Raw genomic sequence first — 18,264 nt, 5'->3', positions numbered from 1 at the left:
TCCAACGGCAGCGAAAGACCACGGCATGGCAAAGGATACCGCAAACAAGCAACGCAATTCAGATACACCATCAACATAGCATGACATTAGCCCACAGAAGGCACAGGTCACTGGCTGGCGGCACCTGAGCAGCTTCAAAGTTCCTCAAGCCGAACCATTAGCATATAGGAGTAAATCGGCCCCAGTTAAAAGCTTCCGAAAATCACGCGCAAGGTGCGCACACCCCGTGCGTTATTTGACTACCCCTAGGCATAATTTCCGGTCTGTGAAGCGCATGCGTGAAGCTCTTTATCTTTTTGGGCCGGATCGTGAATCGCCCGAATGCGTTTTCCCCTCAGCCTGCAAGAAAGGCTCGAATGCGAAAATCCACTAACGAGCCGAAAGAGCAAAAGCCAATGGATGATTCTCGAAATTTGTTTTGGCTTTCCACCCTCACGAATTAAAAGAGGCTGCGCCCCGCAGGAAAACCAAGACATCCTTCCCGCGCACTATCCGCAGCCCATCGCTGGCGCGACACGGTGGCAACATCGGCGGCACGCACCTGCTGGCACTTGCGGTACTTGGCGAGGTTGAGGGCGGCAATCTCCTCCGCCTCGTCGATCTGCCGCTTGTACGTCTTGATCTTCTGCTGCAGCGAGTCGACCAGGTCCTGCATGCGCTGGTGGTTCTTCTTGTCCTCGTCCGCCTGCGGCCAGACATTTGAGATCAGCACGGAGTCGACAGGCGGAAAAGGGGGCCGGGAGGGGGGGGGGGGGTAAGCGTCGGCACAGGCGCGAAACGGATACGTGTAGACGCGTAGGAGCTTCTCGGCGAATGTGTGGGGTCGGTCGCAAAAGCATTTCCATTGATATCACATGACCTACTACACCAATGTAAAAGTCCTCAGTACTGCAAGGCAGCAATCATCGGTTGTCTTTTCCTACCCCAACGGCTGCGAGCGATCCATATCTCTCAACTGGTAGAAATACGATTCAAACCGTGACCGCCCGTGACATTGGTTTGCCTGATCGGGAGGTGAAGCTAAACACCACAGATCCCACGTTCTGCGGGGGGGGGGCTGACCTGGAAGAGCAGCTCCTTGATGCGCCGGTCGGCCTTGCGCAGGTTCTTGGAGGCCTCGCTGTGGCGGCGCTGCTCGTGGTCCAGCTCCGACTCCAGCGCGCGCAGCCGCTCCTCCAGCTTGGCGATGATCTTGCGGCCGTTCTGTGGACGGCAGAGCACGGCCGTCGGATCGCCGCCAAAGGCCCGGCGGCTAGCACGGTCAGCGGAGCTCCGCCAGGTGGCACAGGCCGGAGGCGCCGGCCGAGTGCGAGCGGGGGCAGCAGGCCGGTGGCCCAGATACAGAACGATGCAATCGAACGTGGTGAGGTCCCTTGCCGGGCCGCTGAAAGAATTGTCGTGCTCCGCTAATTTTCCGTGATCAGTCATCCGCAGATGTTACCGATAACATATGTGGCCCTCATTTTACTTAACATCGTAGTTCTTATAGCCAGGCTATGAGCACAGCTTGCATTCATTGTCCGCTGAAGCATAACGCAGTGTAACGCAAAGTGTCGGCTCCTAGCAGGTCAGGTCTAGACATACCGAGATCCCCCGAGCCTAACTTGGTGACGGAGTCACCAATTTCCCCTCGAGAAGTTGCTTTGGAGTTCCTCTTTGTCTACCACTACCGGCAGCTGTTCAGCATAATCCGTTGTGTCCTTGAGCTGACCTTGATAGCGTTGGCCTCGGCCTCATCCAGCCGGATCTGCAGGTCCTTGACGGTGAGCTCCATGGACTTGCGGGCCTGCTCCTGCTGCTGGGCGTTCTCCTGCTCAGCACGCAGCTCGTCCGCCAGTCTGGGGACGGAACGGGGCGGCTCTGAGCTCCACAGGGGACGGGGCGGCTCTGCAGGGGACGGGGCGGCTCTGAGCTCCACAGGGGACGGGGCGGCTCTGCAGGGGACGGGGCGGCTCTGAGCTCCACAGGGGACGGGGCGGCTCTGAGCTCCAAAGGGGACGGGGCGACTCTGAGCTCCACAGGGAAGTTTGACGGCGTCTGACGTGTCCACCGATAGCCGGGGTTTCTCATCTAGATCAATACGTTATCGCGTACACACAGATTCTTTATCACAACATCAGGCCTCCTCATTGCACTCAACAAGCGTAGCCTGTATGTTCCTCCATGCCGACGTTGGCCTTCCGATCTTGGCTTTAAAGTCCTGGCGCCTGGCTTCATCCATTTCTTCTCCTCCCATCCTATCTCTTCCCAGATCTCTCTCTTTCCCATTTAACCCCGGCTCCGCCTTGCTATCTCTCTTTGTATATGTTTCCGCTGGCCATCTCCTCTCGCCACCTTCAATTCCGTCTACTTTCCTCTCCTCTTTCCTGTCGCCCTCCCCCCCCCCCTCTTCGCCCCTCCCCTTCCCCTCTCCGAGCCCGCCTCACCTGGCGGCGTCGATCATGGCCTTCTTGGCCTTCTCCTCGGAGGTGCGTGCCTCGTTCAGCATCTCGTCCAGGTCGACATGCAGGGAGCCCACCTCCTCTTCCAGCTTACGCCGCAGCGCAGACACGCTGTTGTAGTTGCTGGACACCTCCGTCAGCTGCTGCTGCACGTCGCCCAGCTCGGCCTCGGCCTGTGAAATCACAGGTGGGGGGAGGGGGGAGGTCAGATCCGGCAGGTCTGCTTGGGCGTTCGCATGGAAGATATGCCGCAGTCCGACTCCTTTCGAATAAAGGCCGTGTTTCTGATGGGAGTTTTGAAGCTAAAGGAAATGATTGTGTAAGTGGCGAAAGGGCACTTATCGCTCGAAGCCACCTGACAATCAAAAACGGCAGATGTCGCTATTTCAAATAACTTTGTGACATCACACAACCGTTATCACATTAACCGAGTCAACCAGCCACCCCACTTCCCTGCATCCATCCGACCGCCGTCTGCTACCATCAGCCTCCTCTGCGACGTCGGCCGACTAAACTGTCGGCGGACGCGGTCGGCCTACTCTCCTGACCCGTCTATGACCTCTGCCCTCGTTGACCTCTGTCATCCCTGACCTCTGCCCTCCCTGACATCTGTCCCAGCAACCTCTGTCCTCCCTGATCTCTGCTTTTTCTGACCTCTGCCCTCTCTGACATTGTCATCCCTGACCCTTGCTCTCCCTGATATCTGCCCCAGTAACCTCTGTTTCCCCCGTCCTCTTCCTTTCCTTGCCTCTGCCCTCCCTGACCTCAGCCCTGTGGTGACGTCGTCAGACTGACCTGTCGGCGGCCGCGGTCGGCCTGTTCCAGCAGGGTCCGGCTCTCCTCCAGCTCGCCGTGCAGGGCGTTGGCGCGCCGCTCCGACATGCCCAGCGCCTCGCGCACCTCGGCACGCGCGCGCTCCTCCTCCTCCAGCTGCACCTGCACGTCCTTCAGCTCCATCTGCACCCGCTTGATGGTCTTCTGGCTCTCCATGGTCTCGATGTTGGCCCGCTCCACCGACACCTCCAGCTCGTTGATGTCCGTCTCCAGCTTCTTCTTCATCCGCATCGCCTCGGCGCGGCCCTTGGCCTCGGCCTCCAGCGAGGCCTGCATGGACTCCATCTGGCGTTGGTGGCTCTTCCTGGATGGCGTCAGAGAAGACGGCGGCGTTAGGGGAACGACGAATGCTAGCGTACCCGAACAGTTCATCAGCTGTTCTCGCCCCGTGCGCGTCAAAGATTGCTGGTACTTCCGAAGAACTGTGTTGGTATGCGAATGCATTAATGGAAGTTATCTCAGGGCGAAACCTGGATACTTGGTCTTTGTACGAAACGATAGTTCTTTGGGTTGGTGAAACCTAGGCGGTGAGGTTCTTAAACGTAATCAGACGTATAGAAACCTATATGTGAGGAAGAAAACGCCCGAACGAAGTCATACTAAAACCCTCTGTGTCCTTCAGCCTCACGTCTCCCCACATCCAGCCATCAATCCCACCGCCCTGTCCGCCCACGTTCTCACCCAGGCTCCGACCCTACTGACCTGGTATTCTCGAACTCCTCCTCCTTCTCCTGGATACGCCGCTCGATCTCCTGTCGCGCCTGGCTCAGCTCCAGCTGGCCGCGCAGCACCTTGTTCTCCTCCTGCTCCAGCGCGCTCTCGGCCTCCTCCAGCGCCGACTGCAGCTCCTCCTTCTCCTGCTCCACCCGCTTGCGCAGCTTCTCCACCTCGGCCAGGTTGCGGCCGCCCTCGGTGATCTGGTCCATCAGGTCCTGGAGGGCACAGCACATATGCCTTGTGATATACAGACACGTTCTCAAAGCAGATGACAGCGAAAAGCGTTGTAGATGATAAGCACACTGCGCATCATATTTATAGGTGCGCAGCGTCATCATATATGGCGGTAGCTGCGCAACCGGCAATCAAGATAGCATGTCAGCTCATCATAGGTGAACAAGCATTGTCACTAAAGAATGAACCCCCGCTAAACAACATAAACTTCAGCAAGTCACTTGGGATTTCGAGGACCACGTTTCTGGCGGTGGAGTTTCACGCTACAGGCAGGTTCTGACACCACTTACACGCGATCCTAGCGGTGTCAGACTACCGTACCAGCTGAGCGTCCGTTCAAGGACAGCGGGATTCAAATCGGAGACCGATCACGTGGCTCGGGCATGGCCTTGACCTCACCTTGACCTCGTCGGCCAGGCTCTTGTTCTCGCGGCGCACGGCATCCAGCTGCTCGACGCCCTCATCGTACGCCGACCGGACGCGGAAGAGCTCGGTGCTGTAGTTGCGGCAGTCCCGCTGCGAGGCGTCCAGCTCCGCAGCGACGTCGTCCACCTGCCGGCGGGCGGGCGGTGTTTAGTGTTGAAGGTCAGTCGCTAGATGGCAGATGTGACCGGGCGAAGGGAATGCGTTTGTCATCAGACGTGTAAAGATAAAAAAGAAACAATGAGATGAGATACGTTTCGCCTCAGCCGTAGTTTCCAATCGCCCCTCTGACCTGCTCACTCTTGCAACCTACCGAGATGTTTTACAAAACATTTTTTTCTCCATAGTAAACAGACAAAATCGCGAACATAAGAGAAGATTCTCCATAACGTAACCAACACACAGTCCACAACCAGCCACACTCCCAACGTACCTTCATCTTCCACTCGGCGATGATCTTGTCGAAGCCCTTCGCCTTCTTCTCCATCTGGGCAGCCAGCTGCTGCGCGCGCTCCACCTCCACGTGCATCTCGTCGATCTCACCCGTCAGCCGGGTCTTGATCTTCTCCAGGCTCATGTTCTTCTGGTTGAGCACCTCCAGCTGCTCGGTGGCCTCCTGCAGGCGAACGGCCAGCTTGCGGCGCTGCTCCTCCAGCTCCTCAGCCCTGCGACGAGGTCACGGGGTCATGATGGGTGCCGCGGGCTTAGTTTCACGGGGTTTTGGCTCGTGTCACCGGGTCAGGAGGGCATCTGGTCGGCATCCTTTGATGGGTCAAGACTGATGCGTTGTTGTTGACACCTTGCTTCACTGGCATAAGACGCTAATGCATGGACAGGAAATAAGTAACGAAATTCAGGGCATATAGATTTTGGTCCACCACATATAACGCATGGAAAGGCCGCTGATGGAGGATAATTTACTCTGGCCGACGGCATCACGCAGGGACAGGAGAGCTCGTAACCTGCAGCAGGCTCACACCGACTTACACCACGTGGTACACTGGGAAGCCGCCACACGGCATTTACAAAACGAGGGCAGTTCAGGAAACTCCGTCGGCTGATCATGGTAGACACCGCTGCGCTACCAGATGCGTCTGGCAGTGCAGTCGGCAGATCACAGCGGACACTGCTACACTACCAGATGTGGCCTCTGTTCAGGCTCGCTGCCAGATGCGATCTCTCACCTGGCGATGCCCTCCTGTTCGTATTTGTTGCGCCACAGTTGAGCCTCAGCCTGAGCCTTGGCCACCTGGCGAGCCAGGTCCGACTTGAGCTCAGCCTCCTCGTCCACCTGTGGGCCAATGAAAACGTGTGACCATCGACCGCAGTCCAATCAAGTCCAGTGGGGCATATGAGGACCAATTGGATGTCTAGTCGGTCACCTGAGATCCAATCAGATCTACAAGTGCGAATTTAAGGTCCTAATCGGGAACTGGTTTCATGCTTTCTCGCCAATGACGCAGGTAATAAATCTGCTTGTTATGAACGGTTTCAGTTCGCATACCACCGATAACGCATAGAACGCACATTTCGTAGCCCGTTTTACTTGTTTGTCCTTTACAGCTCCCGCCCAAAATACCCTCATCGATTTCATGTTACAGGGTCACACTGTTCCAGTCCCCTGTAGCTAATAATCACTAAGTTGTGAATTTGGCCTTTCTTCACGAGCTTTCCAGTATCATCCTCTCCAGACAGCCCGATCTCCTGACCCGAATCCCCCATCACCACGCCTTGGCAGTCGACCGGCGCATCCCTGTCCACCGCCGCCTCCGTTACCCTCACCAGCCCCACCACTCTGCCAACGGCCGAGTGCTAAAAGAGGTTCCTTTCCCTATCAAGGCATCAAGGGTTCAAATGCCGCCGCAGGAAAGCTTCTCCAGTCTCAGCTCTCACCAAGAGTGAAAAGTTCATGACATTGCCCTCCCCTCCCCCTCCCCCCAATCGTCGACAAGTAACCAAACCAGACCGGGGCGTTGTCGAGCAGGACTGGCAGATCAGGATGACCGCACCCACCTGCTCCCGCATGGAGTCGATGTCATGCTCGAGGTTGCGGTATTTGCCCAGGATAGTGACCCGCTCGCGCGCCTCCTCGTCGCACAGCCGGTTGCAGTCGTCCAGCTGCGACTGCAGCGTCACCTTCAGCTTCTGCAGCTGGGACACCTGCGACTCGGCCTCCTCCAGCTGCCGGCGTTAGCGGAGATGTCAGCGATGGTGTCCGTGTGGGCGTCAGCGGGCAGGAGGTCAGGAGGAATCACTCAGCAAGGGTGGCGCAGAATCAGCGCGGCGGGTGGCGCGAGGCGCTATAAGGCCAGCCAACAGAACGCAGAACGGCCTGACCGGCCGCGACTCGGGGTCACGGCATGCTTCTCAGCAAAGTTTGTCTCACACATATCGGTCTCCGTGGTCCGAGCTCCCTACCACAGACTACGTCACCAGCACACATAAAGAGTTGCTGCTCGCACCTTACAAAGCACTTAAGTATGCGCTTGCTTTTTTCCAGGAAAACTCCGCGATTACTTCCACCCCTTGCAATAGACATCATTCTCGCCGCGACGCCACATATCCATGACCCCTCCCCCCCCCTCCACACACGCCAACATCACAGCGCGACCCACATCCAGACGACTGTCGGTGACCCCCCCCCCCCCCCCCCCCCCGAGACCCATGCCCCCGGCCGACCTGGTGCAGGAGGTCGGCGTTTTCAACCGACAGCTTCTTCTTGGCCGTGTCGAAGTCGCCCAGCGTGCGGTTGGCCTCCTCCAGCTTGCCGTTGAGGTTGGTCAGCTGGTCCTGCAGGCCCTTAGTCTGCTTCTCCTCCGTCGCCTGGCGTGCACACGGACGGGTCATGCGTGCGCAGCGGCACGAGTGGTCGGCCGGCGCCGGCGGCCGCGCCCTGCAAACACTAGTTAGCGGGCGGGTCCGCGCCATGTGGAGCGATACTGCACGACCTCGTCCGTGCATCGACGTGGGCGCTTTGGTCGGGAGTTGTTGCTGCAGCGGATGCGCACTGTTCGTGTTTAGTTGTGTTGATCTGTGCCGAGTCCCCGCGTTATTTCTAGCTTGGCACGTGTGTGTGCTCCTCGTCCAAAGGTTAATGTGTGGCAATTGCCCATAAACAATACCATTAGAGCGTATTTGATGAGCGCGACGATGCATATTTTCTGACACCAAACCAGCGTATGCCGTTAGATCGCGTACAAACACTGTTACCGCACAAGAAGATGGTAAAAAAGATCGAGCAGCGTTGGCAGGTAGCCTGTGAGGAAACATGCTTCAAACGTTTAGTGACGTAGTTCGATCAATTGCGTGATGTTGTTAAGACATAAATGGTGAGAAGCTTTTCTCCGCATTGCTGTACAGTCAGTTTACCCGGATCAGCGTTTAAAGATAGGCAATAAAGCGCATCCACAAGTACGCTAGAAAAAAGACACAAAAGTGCACGGTTAAGTTACGTTAAAACAAAGTGGTGTTCATCAGCTGGAAAAGAGCGAAAACGCCTTCCGAAATCCTGAAAACAGATTACATTTTTGCACACAGCAGCATAGTCAAACGCATTCCAGGTGCAAGCGTGCATGCAGGCTCGCTTTGTGTTGCAGGTGTTTCGGCGCTCAAAAGAGCTGAAGTTTACCGTAAGCTGTCTTATCCGATCAAAAGCTTCTCGGTAACTCTCAGCCTCGCCGCGAAGCTCGTGCGTGTGCCTTTCTACGCTAAAAGAAAGGCGCAAAGGAAAATGCTGAAAAATACACCTCCCAAAAACTGGAAAACAAAAATCACCAGCACAAAAAGGCGGCGGGAGATCTGAAAACGGCCTGGACGAGGCGTTAGTTGGAGCGCACGGTCAGCTGTGGCGCGACGCCAGCTGACAGCGCGGAGGCAGCGCCATCTACCTTCTCGGCGTTGGTCTGATCGAGCGCGAGCCTGAGTTCCTGAGCCTCGCTACTGAGGGCGTCGCCCTCGCGCTCGGTCCTGCAACGGGGTCACACTCATGCAGGGGGGACGTCGACCGGGGAGGGCGAAAGGTCGCGACCGGGCACCGCCAGGGTCGCGGCCGGGCACGAGCCGCTCACAGGGTGACGTCACCACATCCACAGGGGGTCAGGGCGGGGGGGGGGGGGCACTCCACGCGAGGGTCTCTCCGCTCGGCGGTTCTGTGGGCAGGGCGGGGGGGGGGGGGTGAACGGACAAGGCGGCTACCTTCTCGTTGTTGATGTGCTCAATGGCCATGCGCACGTCGTGCGCCTCGGCCGTGTAGCCCTGGCGCTCCTTCTCAATCCTGGACGGCGGCGCGCGCAGTGAGGAGGCAGACACGCACCGCCCAACTACACCCGACACGCAATCCAAACATCTACCAGGTGCGGTCTCTGCACTGCGCCGGGCATCGTCCAGGCGTGCATGGAAATGCGAAGAGCGGACTGCTCTCCGTCTCATCTACGCCGAGGAAGCCCTCTGAACCATTGTCAAACCTATGTACTACACTGGCTCAGAGGCTCGAGTGAAGGTACGACGGGCGGGATATGCTCACTCGACGGGTAGACTACTACCTACCACATCAGACCTAGTCGTAGCTGAATCCACTTCTGGCTGCCTGACAGCAGCCTAACTACACTACCGTACACTACCCGCCTCAATATTTTAGGAGCATTCGCGCCCGCCTCCCCCAGAAGCGGCCTCCTCCCGCCGAGGCTAGAGTCGACCGAGGTGCCGGACCCGCGCGGGGCACTCACTTCGCCTTGGCCTTGCTCAGCTGGTCGATCTGCTCGGCCATCTCGGTGATGGCGTCGTTGTGCTTGCGGCGCAAGCCAGCCAGGGTCGTCTCCTGCTGGATGTTCTGCGGACACAGGCACGATGGTGACGTCGCAGCGCGCGAGTGGCGTCATTCTTCACCGATTGCGTTCATGACAGGTTGAAAGATGTTTTTCAACAGGAATATACCTGCATTTAGAATTTTTAAGAAAAGAGCATTAGTATTACCTGGAAAACCATGAAAAAGTGGTAGGCACGTGCATAAAGTGGTAGGCACTTTCTCAGGATGCCATGACAAGTTCAAAACTTGCATTATACATGCAATCAACTTTACAGTACATTTTAAAAGCTGTCACTGCTGAGACAGATGCCCTCCCCCCTCTGATTCAGTGATGCTTGCCGCATTAGTATGCTTCAAACTTTAAACTGAGCTTGGCCGACAGGTCCCAGTGAGCGCAAGCCACCACCATGGAAACCGAAACAATAGTTTCCATTTCACCCGGAAGATGTCAGTACCTGCTCCTCAATGTCACGGCGCAGCTTAGCAATCTCGGTCTCGCGCTTCTTGTTGAGCTCGATCTGGGCGGCGGTGGCGCCACCTGCCTCGTCCAGGCGCTCGCTCAGCTCCTCAAGCTCACGCGCCTGGAAGCGTGTCATCAACGTCATCAACATGCCACCAATAGGCGCTGGTAACTTGCGCGATTTGTGAATGCGTGGAGAGATCGCAGCAAACTACGATTGGATCGTAATAGGTTGGGACAACTTTATCTGCTCAGCTACCAACCGATTTTAGAAAATAACCCCCCTAGCTGCAGTCCACCGACAATAGCGGTTACAGGCGTCACTAAACGGGCGTCTGCAAGCAAGGACGCCGCGCATATAAATAACTAACGCCGCTGAACATTACGTAAGTTGTTCAGTGCATTCGCGAGGAGCATTATTCACATAGATAAGACAGTAGTAATAGCCCTATTCTTCGGAGAAAAACCGGGGTATATATATATATATATATATATAAATTATCTTTGACATAAGACATATATATATATATATATATATATATATATATATATATATATATATATATATCAAATATAATCTATAAGCAGCGGTCGAGACTGACCAGATCGGCGCGCTGCTTCTCGGCCTTGGCGCGCGCCTGGCGCTCTGCCTCCAGCTCCTCCTCCAGCTCTTCGATGCGGCCCTGCAGCTCCTTGATGACGCGCTGCAGACGCGTGACCAGCGCCTGCTCCTCCTCCAGTTTGGCTGAAGCGTGCGGGGCGGGGATGTCACGGCAGGTCATGCTACATGAGCTGAGGTCGGAGCTCAGTGGTGGACCGGGAACGATCGGGAACTCGTGAAGAGTGCTGAACACATGAATTTCTTCCCAGGTCGGTGTGGGGGGGGGGGGGGGGGTAATAGTTCTGTAAGAACGCAGTTATAGTTGCAACCTGTCAGAGCACAACATGATCTACGACACCCTTTGCTGGAGGATTTCCTTGGGCGCCATATGGCCAAACATCCAAACCGGCCTGAAGTCATAATGGTCGTCACCGGCATCGCAGGAGGTTCGCGCGTGGGCGGCACTCACAGGAGAGCTGGCCGATCTCGCGGTCCTTGCGCTGGATGGTCTGTTCGAGCTCGCGCTTGTTCTTCTCCAGGTCGGCCACGGCCTCCTGGGTCAGCTTGAGGTCACCCTCCACCTTCCTCTTGGACTTGTCCATCTCGGCGCGCGTCTTCTTCTCGCGCTCCAGCGAGTCCTCCAGCTCGTCCAGCGTCTGCTCCAGCTTGGCCTTAACCTTGGTCAGGTGGCTCACCTTGTCCTCCTGCGTGCCGAAGTCCTCGGCCGTCTTCTGCTGGTTCTCCTGCGGAAGAGGCGCACGAGCGTGACGTCAGAGATGTGGAGTTAGCCGGGCTATCACGTCACTGTCATAGACACTTCCAACACCATGAAGCCTTTCTGGCTTCGCCATTCTGGTCATGTGTGCCGAATAAAAAGCAGAAGGTCGATGTGTCTAACAACGCCTTCTAATCCATGGAAATGTGGGCAACACCAAATCCAAAAATAAGTAAACATTGTCATGCGAAGAGAGTGTGACCACCGCCAAAAAAAAAACAGGCCAATTTGCCAGCTTAAACGGCTGTACGACTGCTGAACACCACCGTCCAACTTCGCTTCCAGGTATTCGCCACCGTTAAACACACAACAGCTGAGGCTTGATGGCGATTGAGAGCAGAATCCTGAGAACTGTGGGACGCAACAAGACAATCTAGAAATGCAGCATTCACATGTGTCGTTACTGAGGCTATACCCAAGCGTTTAATAAGCTTTATGTCCCATGAGCAAGCCTCCGTCCCCCCCCCCCCCTCTCCCCTATTCCAATAGCCACCCCGTGTCGCTGGCCCTGAACATCATCCTCGTCACCCACCTGCAGGCGCTTCTTCTCGCGGTTCAGCTTGTTGATGACGTCATCCTGCTGGGCGATCTCGTCGTTGAGTGTGCGGATCTGGTGGTCCTTGGAGGTCTTCTCGCTCTCGAGCTTCTTGGCGCTGTTCTGCATGTCATCGAGGTCCTTCTTCATGCTACCCATCTCGCCGTCCACCTTCCTCTTTTCCTGCGCCAGCTGCTGGCGGGCCTGTTCCTCGACGGCCAGCCGCTCCTGCGCGTCCTGGGGTCAGAGGTCAGCAGAGGTCAGGGATGAGATCCGGCTATGTGAGGGGCGAGATCAGGTCAAAGGTCAGCACAGGCCACAGGTGTGGACCGGCCAGGCGAGGAGTGCGGTTAGATGAAAGATCAGGACCGATGAGAGGGGCTGAGGCCAGGGGCCTACAAAGGTGGGAGGTGAGTACAGGCCTGCTGAGAGGTGGGAACGGACAAAGGGTGAGCTGAAGTCGAAGGTGAGCACAGGGTATGGTGGAGTTCGTATGCATGTCCTCATGATCTTAACGTCCTGGGGATCAGTGGTCGGCACACAGCAAGAGTCAGGTAAGATCAAAGGTCGAGGAGTTCACTCATGTCGGAAGTGAACAGATGGCAGCAAATGTCACGTAGGTCATAATAGGTTGGATGTATGTGTATCAAAGGACGATGGAGAAAAGGAGCGATCAATCAAATAACAAGGTAGTGCATATATATATATATATATATATATATATATATATATATATATATATATATATATATATATATATATATATATTTATACGCACACTGGGGCCAAAAGTCCCCACTTTATAGATGTCTAAGTCGTTGCGATGTCACATCCAAGTTTATGTAAAACTCTTTCTTTTAGCATACGCACTGATTCACATTTATTCTTTTAGCTTTTTCACTTTCATTCGAATGAGTTCTTACGGTTAAAAGCGCATTAATCATGTATCGCTCCCGCCCGCCAGTTGCGTGTCCATGAAGATGTCCTTGATCGTAGGCCACGTCATTTCGCTAATGCAAAAGCGATTTGTCGTGTTCTTGGCAGGCCTCATCATGTTGTTATCGACAAAATGTGACGCCAATAGATTTTTCGCTGTCGTATAACGACACTGCCAAAAGCTAACTGTGAATTTCAGCTTTTTATTCATCGGTGCCGATCACTGAGGCTGACGCGCCTGAGGGACTGCATAAAACCCCGTGATTCGATTTGACAGCCTCATCATGGGCTTCCGACATCTTTTGAACGCTAGCCGTCAGCATGACATGGGAAGGGCAACTTCAAGACCCCGTCTTTCGGTGAGCCATTCCCAGCGCTGGCGACTAACCAAGTGCCTCCTGGGGCGACCATTTTCTGCGGGTCTTTACTGCCACCTTTTGCGAGACCGGGCTGCATTTCACTCAGCGGGCCTTTGCCTGCCACATTTCAGGCCAAGGAGTTGCTTGCTGTCAGACACGAGGCATCCATTCTTGAAGCGTGCCGGCAACCCCCGACGCGCCGCCACGCCCCAAGTCGCCGCCGGCGGGCGGCTCGGAGGTGCCGCTCCGCTCCCGCTGGCGAAACTGGAGCACTGGCCTCCGTACACGGACTGCGTCCGAAAATACCGGCTCGCAGCCTCGCCGTGATTCAGCCACCCGCCGGCACTATTTTTACCCGCGCCGAATGATCGAAGCCGACTGTTCGGCGGCCGCGCTCGCCTCGGCCACTGGCGATCGGGGAAACGCCGCGGGCGATTCTGCTCCGCGGCGGCCGGCTGACAGCCGCGGCAGTCCGCCGGCGGCTGCTTGTTTATCGCCGGATGCGCGACTTCAAATACAGACGGGCGCTGAGATAAACGAGCCCGCAAGTCGCCCCCAACGGCTCGGCAGCCGCTGGCGACGCGTCCTGGTCGGCAGAACTGCACGAGGAGCAGGGTTCCCGACAGGGCTTGTGGGACGGTAGCCGCCGGGTGACAGTGGTGACATCTGTTGACGGTTCACGCAAGCGCGAGATCCGCTGACAGGTGTTGTGACTGCAATGACGTTGAGGGAACCAGGCTGTTCGGTTGACATTCTCAGCCTCTCAATCACATCATTTAACAGCTGTGATATTAAACTGCTCGACGGTAATCAGCCAAACATAAAGATGCTCTTATTCCATCAAAAATTGTGGCCGAATAGTCGGCATAGACTTCCGTCGGTTTTGCAATTGCAAGACCGTTGCAGTCGCGAATACCACGCCCGTGTGCACATCATTTGATTGGACACCGCACAGGTGGTCTATCCAGCCCGGTACGTGTCTTATTTGCGTAGCACAAGCGTCTTGAATAAAGATAAATCACGCGCTCCGAGCATCACTCAGAAGTCATATTGACCAGTGATGTGATCAATCACCGTCGATTCACTAGAACGTCAACATCAGGTCACTTAAGTGTCCGTTATGCCATTAATGTCATCAAGAGGTCACTAAAACTATCGGTGGACAGCACTCATGTCTAGGCTTACTCTAGATCGTGAGGATGTAGTTTACTATTCAATTGGGAAGTGGGGCTCTAGCCCCTTAACTTTGAAAAGAGAGGGGGCTAATCCGACAAGAGCGACGTATTTTCTACATTTTGAGCGTACGTTTAGCTATTTTTCTCTGCTCAGCCCCACACTCCCATAATGCATGTTTATAAACCACACCCGTGGTGGGTGCCCGATAGACCTTTTACACGTCACCACTCGCTCACCACCATGTCATCGGCAGGTCACCAGAAGGTCGCCGGTACGCCGTCGACAGCTGAACACAGCGGGCGACCGGCATACGGCTGCCAAAGCACCAGAAAATTGCTACGAGCTCACCGCCATCAAACGACGCCTGTACTTACATTGAGCTGGGCCTCGAGGTCGGCCTTCTGCGCCTGCAGCTTCTGCTGTTTGGCGATCTCATCACCCATGGAGCCGCGCTCCGACTCAAGACGGGACACCAGCTCATTCTTCTCCTGCAGCAGCTTGATGTTCTTCTCCTCGGCGTCCTTCCGCTGCTTCAGCTCCACGTCCAGCTTGGCGGTGGCCGCCGCCGCCTCCTCCTCCAGTCTCTGCGGACGGGGGTGAGTTGGGTGCCGGGTTCGTGCAGAGCGCTGGCAGCTGTCGGGCGATGTTGACAAGGGATGTTTGAACGACACGTTCCAAACGTGATGCGAGGGATAATTTATCCACATGAGGACAGCCGTCGCGATTTATGTCTGGTGTTGACATTCCGTTTGGGCTGTTCCGCTGGGAAGGTGTTCTTCGTGCGGATGGCGGTTTCGCCAACTTAGGTGCAGCGTGAGTGCGTTTGACCTCACGAGACAGACGGGACTAGTGCATGCATCGCCAGGAGATAGGTCAGGAGATAGGTCATTTCAGCCAGGAGATAGGTCATTGCACTTACCTTATCGACAGGCAAGCCAAACGCAGTTTTGTGGTCTTGAAAATATTCAACACCCGTAAAAGGCTTCAAAACAAACTGTTTAACGTATGCTCATTTTTAGAATCTTCCCGCAGGCTACAAGTACTGGCGAGAACAAAACTTCTACACCAAACAGCAAAAAAAGACGTAACGATATTAATCCACAGTTGTTCGCAACCAAACTGACCCATTTGAATAACCCGCATAATTTGTTTACCGAACTGCCGGAAAGGCCTTTGCACCACTGCAGCGCACTGTATGAGGGTGGCTTCAAAATGGTCTTGCCATTGCAACTGCACCGCACTCAAATCGTTTACCACCATAGCACTGGACGGCGTGGTGAACAGATGAAACAACGCTGATTTTCAAAGCACAACCACATTATGTTACCTTTGCGTAACCACTGATATGATGTAGGGAATTTTTGTTCTGGTCCCAGCAGTCAAACGGAGGGATCGGTGGCAAATAATGAAACCCTTCGAGCAGAAGAAATGAACCAGTTCAGATCACCATATTAGCCGACCGAAAATGTCCGCATGAACTGCATACTGCTTAAAGTTGACTGAATGCTACCCAAATTGAAGTAGTCGTCTAAGATGAAGGCCAAACTAGAAACTGATGAGTTGATGATTGTATCTAAAGAACAGACAGCGTCGTACGGAACGTATGGACGGCACATTGTGGTGCAATACGGACTATACCTCTCAAATTGTTCGCAAATTGAAGGTTTTTATGGAGCGATAGTACAATGGCAAAAATAAACCTCTCGCTAAGTCATGGATTTACACGAAAATCATCTTCGATATTTTAAAAATTGGCAAGTTTTGAATTTTAAATAGCAGAATTCAGGTAGGCGATGTGGAGTATCCGCCAAAGTCCGTTCCGTCCTTGATTCAAGCCACCACCTTGCATACATCCATGTTTCCATGCCACGACGGCGGGAGTCGTGGGAGGGACTGGCGGCACGACGCACCACCATCAGCTCACCCAACTCGCGCTGCTCACTCGACACTCCGCCTGAACTCGGGAGCACGCGACACTCCACGACAACCCGCGACCACGACAACCCACGGCAAATCCGAACAGCCACACTCCGGAGAAACCACAGACGCACGGCCGCCTCGCCGCCGCCTTCCCGTTACCTTTCTGCGGCCATCGATCTGGCTGAACCACTCGTCGTACCGGGCGACGGCCTCGCGGACGCCCGCCTCAAACTCCTTGATATCGGGCAGCATGGCTGGGCGGGGAGGGGAGGGGACCGACACAGGAGCTCGGGCGCTGCGCTCCGGACCGTTCGACCGGCAGAGCGGGACGAGTGTGCCGCACGGCCTGGGCCGCCGCGCCCGCCGCCGCCGCCGCCGCCGCCGCCACCAGGGGGCTGAGTCAGCCTGGGGCGGGGCCCCATTTTTGGAGGGTGGGGACGGGCGTGCTCGTGAGGGGAGGTGGCGTGCGCTTGACCGTGATGGCCGTAGGTGGGGTCTGTTTGGCTTCGCGCGATGCCTTGCCCCAGCCCCTGTCCCGGAGTTGTTTGGACCCCGTTAATTTTTGAAGCCGTTTCAAACGAACAGCTATAAATGCTAAACAAGACCACAACCTTGTCCTCCTGTTAAGGGCATTATCACATCGGGGCAAAACAATACCTCTTGTTCGGAGCATTTATTTGGTACACATTTATCTATTGGCATTTAGTATCTTTTTCATATATGTTTGGGCCTCCTGATGAGACTCCTGAAGCTCCAGCTGCGGTGTTCTCTAAAGGGATGTCCGTCATTGCCAAGACCGTCGCCCCTTGTAGTGCTTAGTGGATGAGCTCACTCCAATCGTTTAAGAGTTAGATTCAAAATTGTGGTCATCTGGCAAAGAGCGGGACTAGATTTGGTTGAACTCGGCATCTTTTGGGCAGGCATACTTAGGGCGTGTGGCGTATAGCCAGAAGACTCATAGAATAATGCCATATTTCCATGCGTGTGCGATTCTGGACACGGTGGAGAATTTCCGCGTGAATCGATGGGAATCAGTGCAAAGATTGAAACAGAACAATATGTTTTTGGAACGAAGCTTTTTAAAGCTGGTACTCGGTGGCAGGATTAATCGACTGAAGAGATGGAATGTTTCAGGGCAAATGGTTATCTAACCAGCTTTATGTCGAAGATGTCTCTCACATTGAAGTTGGATGTTATAACAGAGTGCAATGTTTTAATAAATATCAAATCCGCCGGAAACCGTATTTTCCCCAGAACAATAAACAAGTTTGTTCTCCGTCGCAAGCAGCGTGCTTCTCTCTAGCCCGTCGCTGTGCTTCTAACCAGGTGCATCATTCAGTGCGGTCATCATCAGCATAAACTTGCGTAGAGAGCCAAGTAAAGTTTACACGCCCAACAGCGGTGTCTTTCAACATGGCAGCATCTAACCACCCAGTGACTTCAGGTGACGTCACGCATTGGCCCGGCTGCACCGCCTGGGAGCGGCACAGCACGCATCGTGTGCCATTCCTCAGCGTCACCGAGGCATGCCCCAGCCGCCATCAGCGCCACCTAGACGGCTGTGTTCGGTTCCGCGTTGTACCGGCCGGTCGGCGGCGCCCGGGGCCAAAATAGCTCGCCCACCGCGGCCGTGACTCAGACTGGGGCGGCGCGAGAGGGCCACCGTCGGTCCAGTGCCGACCACTTCACCGTCCGTCAGTCGGTCATTGTGTGCATGGACGCCCCCCCCCCCTTCCCGCAGCGGCCTCAGGGGCTCGAGCGTGCAGGGCCACAGCGGCGACCGCGGGTGGGCGCCGCCGGCAGCCTCCTCCCCCCGCGGTCGAGCCGGAGGGGGTCGTCGCCACCGACGGGCGTCAGTGAAAACAGACCCCGGCACGTGGCATGCGAGAGCACGTGCAAAGAAAACAGCGGCTGCCGTCGGCCGGGAGGCAGGCTGGCTTCTGGTGAGCCGCGCGGTTGACGTGCTCTGCCGCCACTGCCAGATGAGTCATGGCTTCGAGAGCCGCCGGCCGGCTTGGGTTACTCGTCTGCCTTCAAAGGCCGGCCGGC

At 55.5% G+C, this 18,264-nt stretch overlaps 1 protein-coding gene across 1 annotated transcript in view; it reads right to left on the bottom strand.

Moving 5' to 3' along the window:
- Window positions 1–18,264, bottom strand: part of LOC119113884 (myosin heavy chain, muscle-like) — a 42,988-nt gene that overhangs the window by 363 nt on the left and 24,361 nt on the right. The window contains 18 exon segments of the mRNA XM_037238117.1: window positions 542–685; window positions 1,063–1,203; window positions 1,712–1,838; window positions 2,427–2,614; window positions 3,237–3,579; window positions 3,978–4,207; window positions 4,626–4,778; window positions 5,083–5,314; window positions 5,834–5,940; window positions 6,663–6,830; window positions 7,329–7,472; window positions 8,844–8,922; window positions 9,374–9,477; window positions 9,909–10,034; window positions 10,516–10,658; window positions 10,984–11,257; window positions 11,822–12,061; window positions 14,670–14,879. Of these exon segments, the coding sequence (XP_037094012.1) occupies window positions 542–685; window positions 1,063–1,203; window positions 1,712–1,838; window positions 2,427–2,614; window positions 3,237–3,579; window positions 3,978–4,207; window positions 4,626–4,778; window positions 5,083–5,314; window positions 5,834–5,940; window positions 6,663–6,830; window positions 7,329–7,472; window positions 8,844–8,922; window positions 9,374–9,477; window positions 9,909–10,034; window positions 10,516–10,658; window positions 10,984–11,257; window positions 11,822–12,061; window positions 14,670–14,879 (3,153 nt within the window).

The sequence above is a fragment of the Pollicipes pollicipes genome, unplaced genomic scaffold (genome assembly GCF_011947565.3).
Source record: "Pollicipes pollicipes isolate AB1234 unplaced genomic scaffold, Ppol_2.1 Scaffold_7262;HRSCAF=8765_pilon_pilon_pilon, whole genome shotgun sequence".
NCBI classification, from domain to species: domain Eukaryota; kingdom Metazoa; phylum Arthropoda; class Thecostraca; order Pollicipedomorpha; family Pollicipedidae; genus Pollicipes; species Pollicipes pollicipes.
Note: the sequence above shows the minus strand (reverse complement) of the source record. Positions and strands in the feature narration are given on the sequence as shown.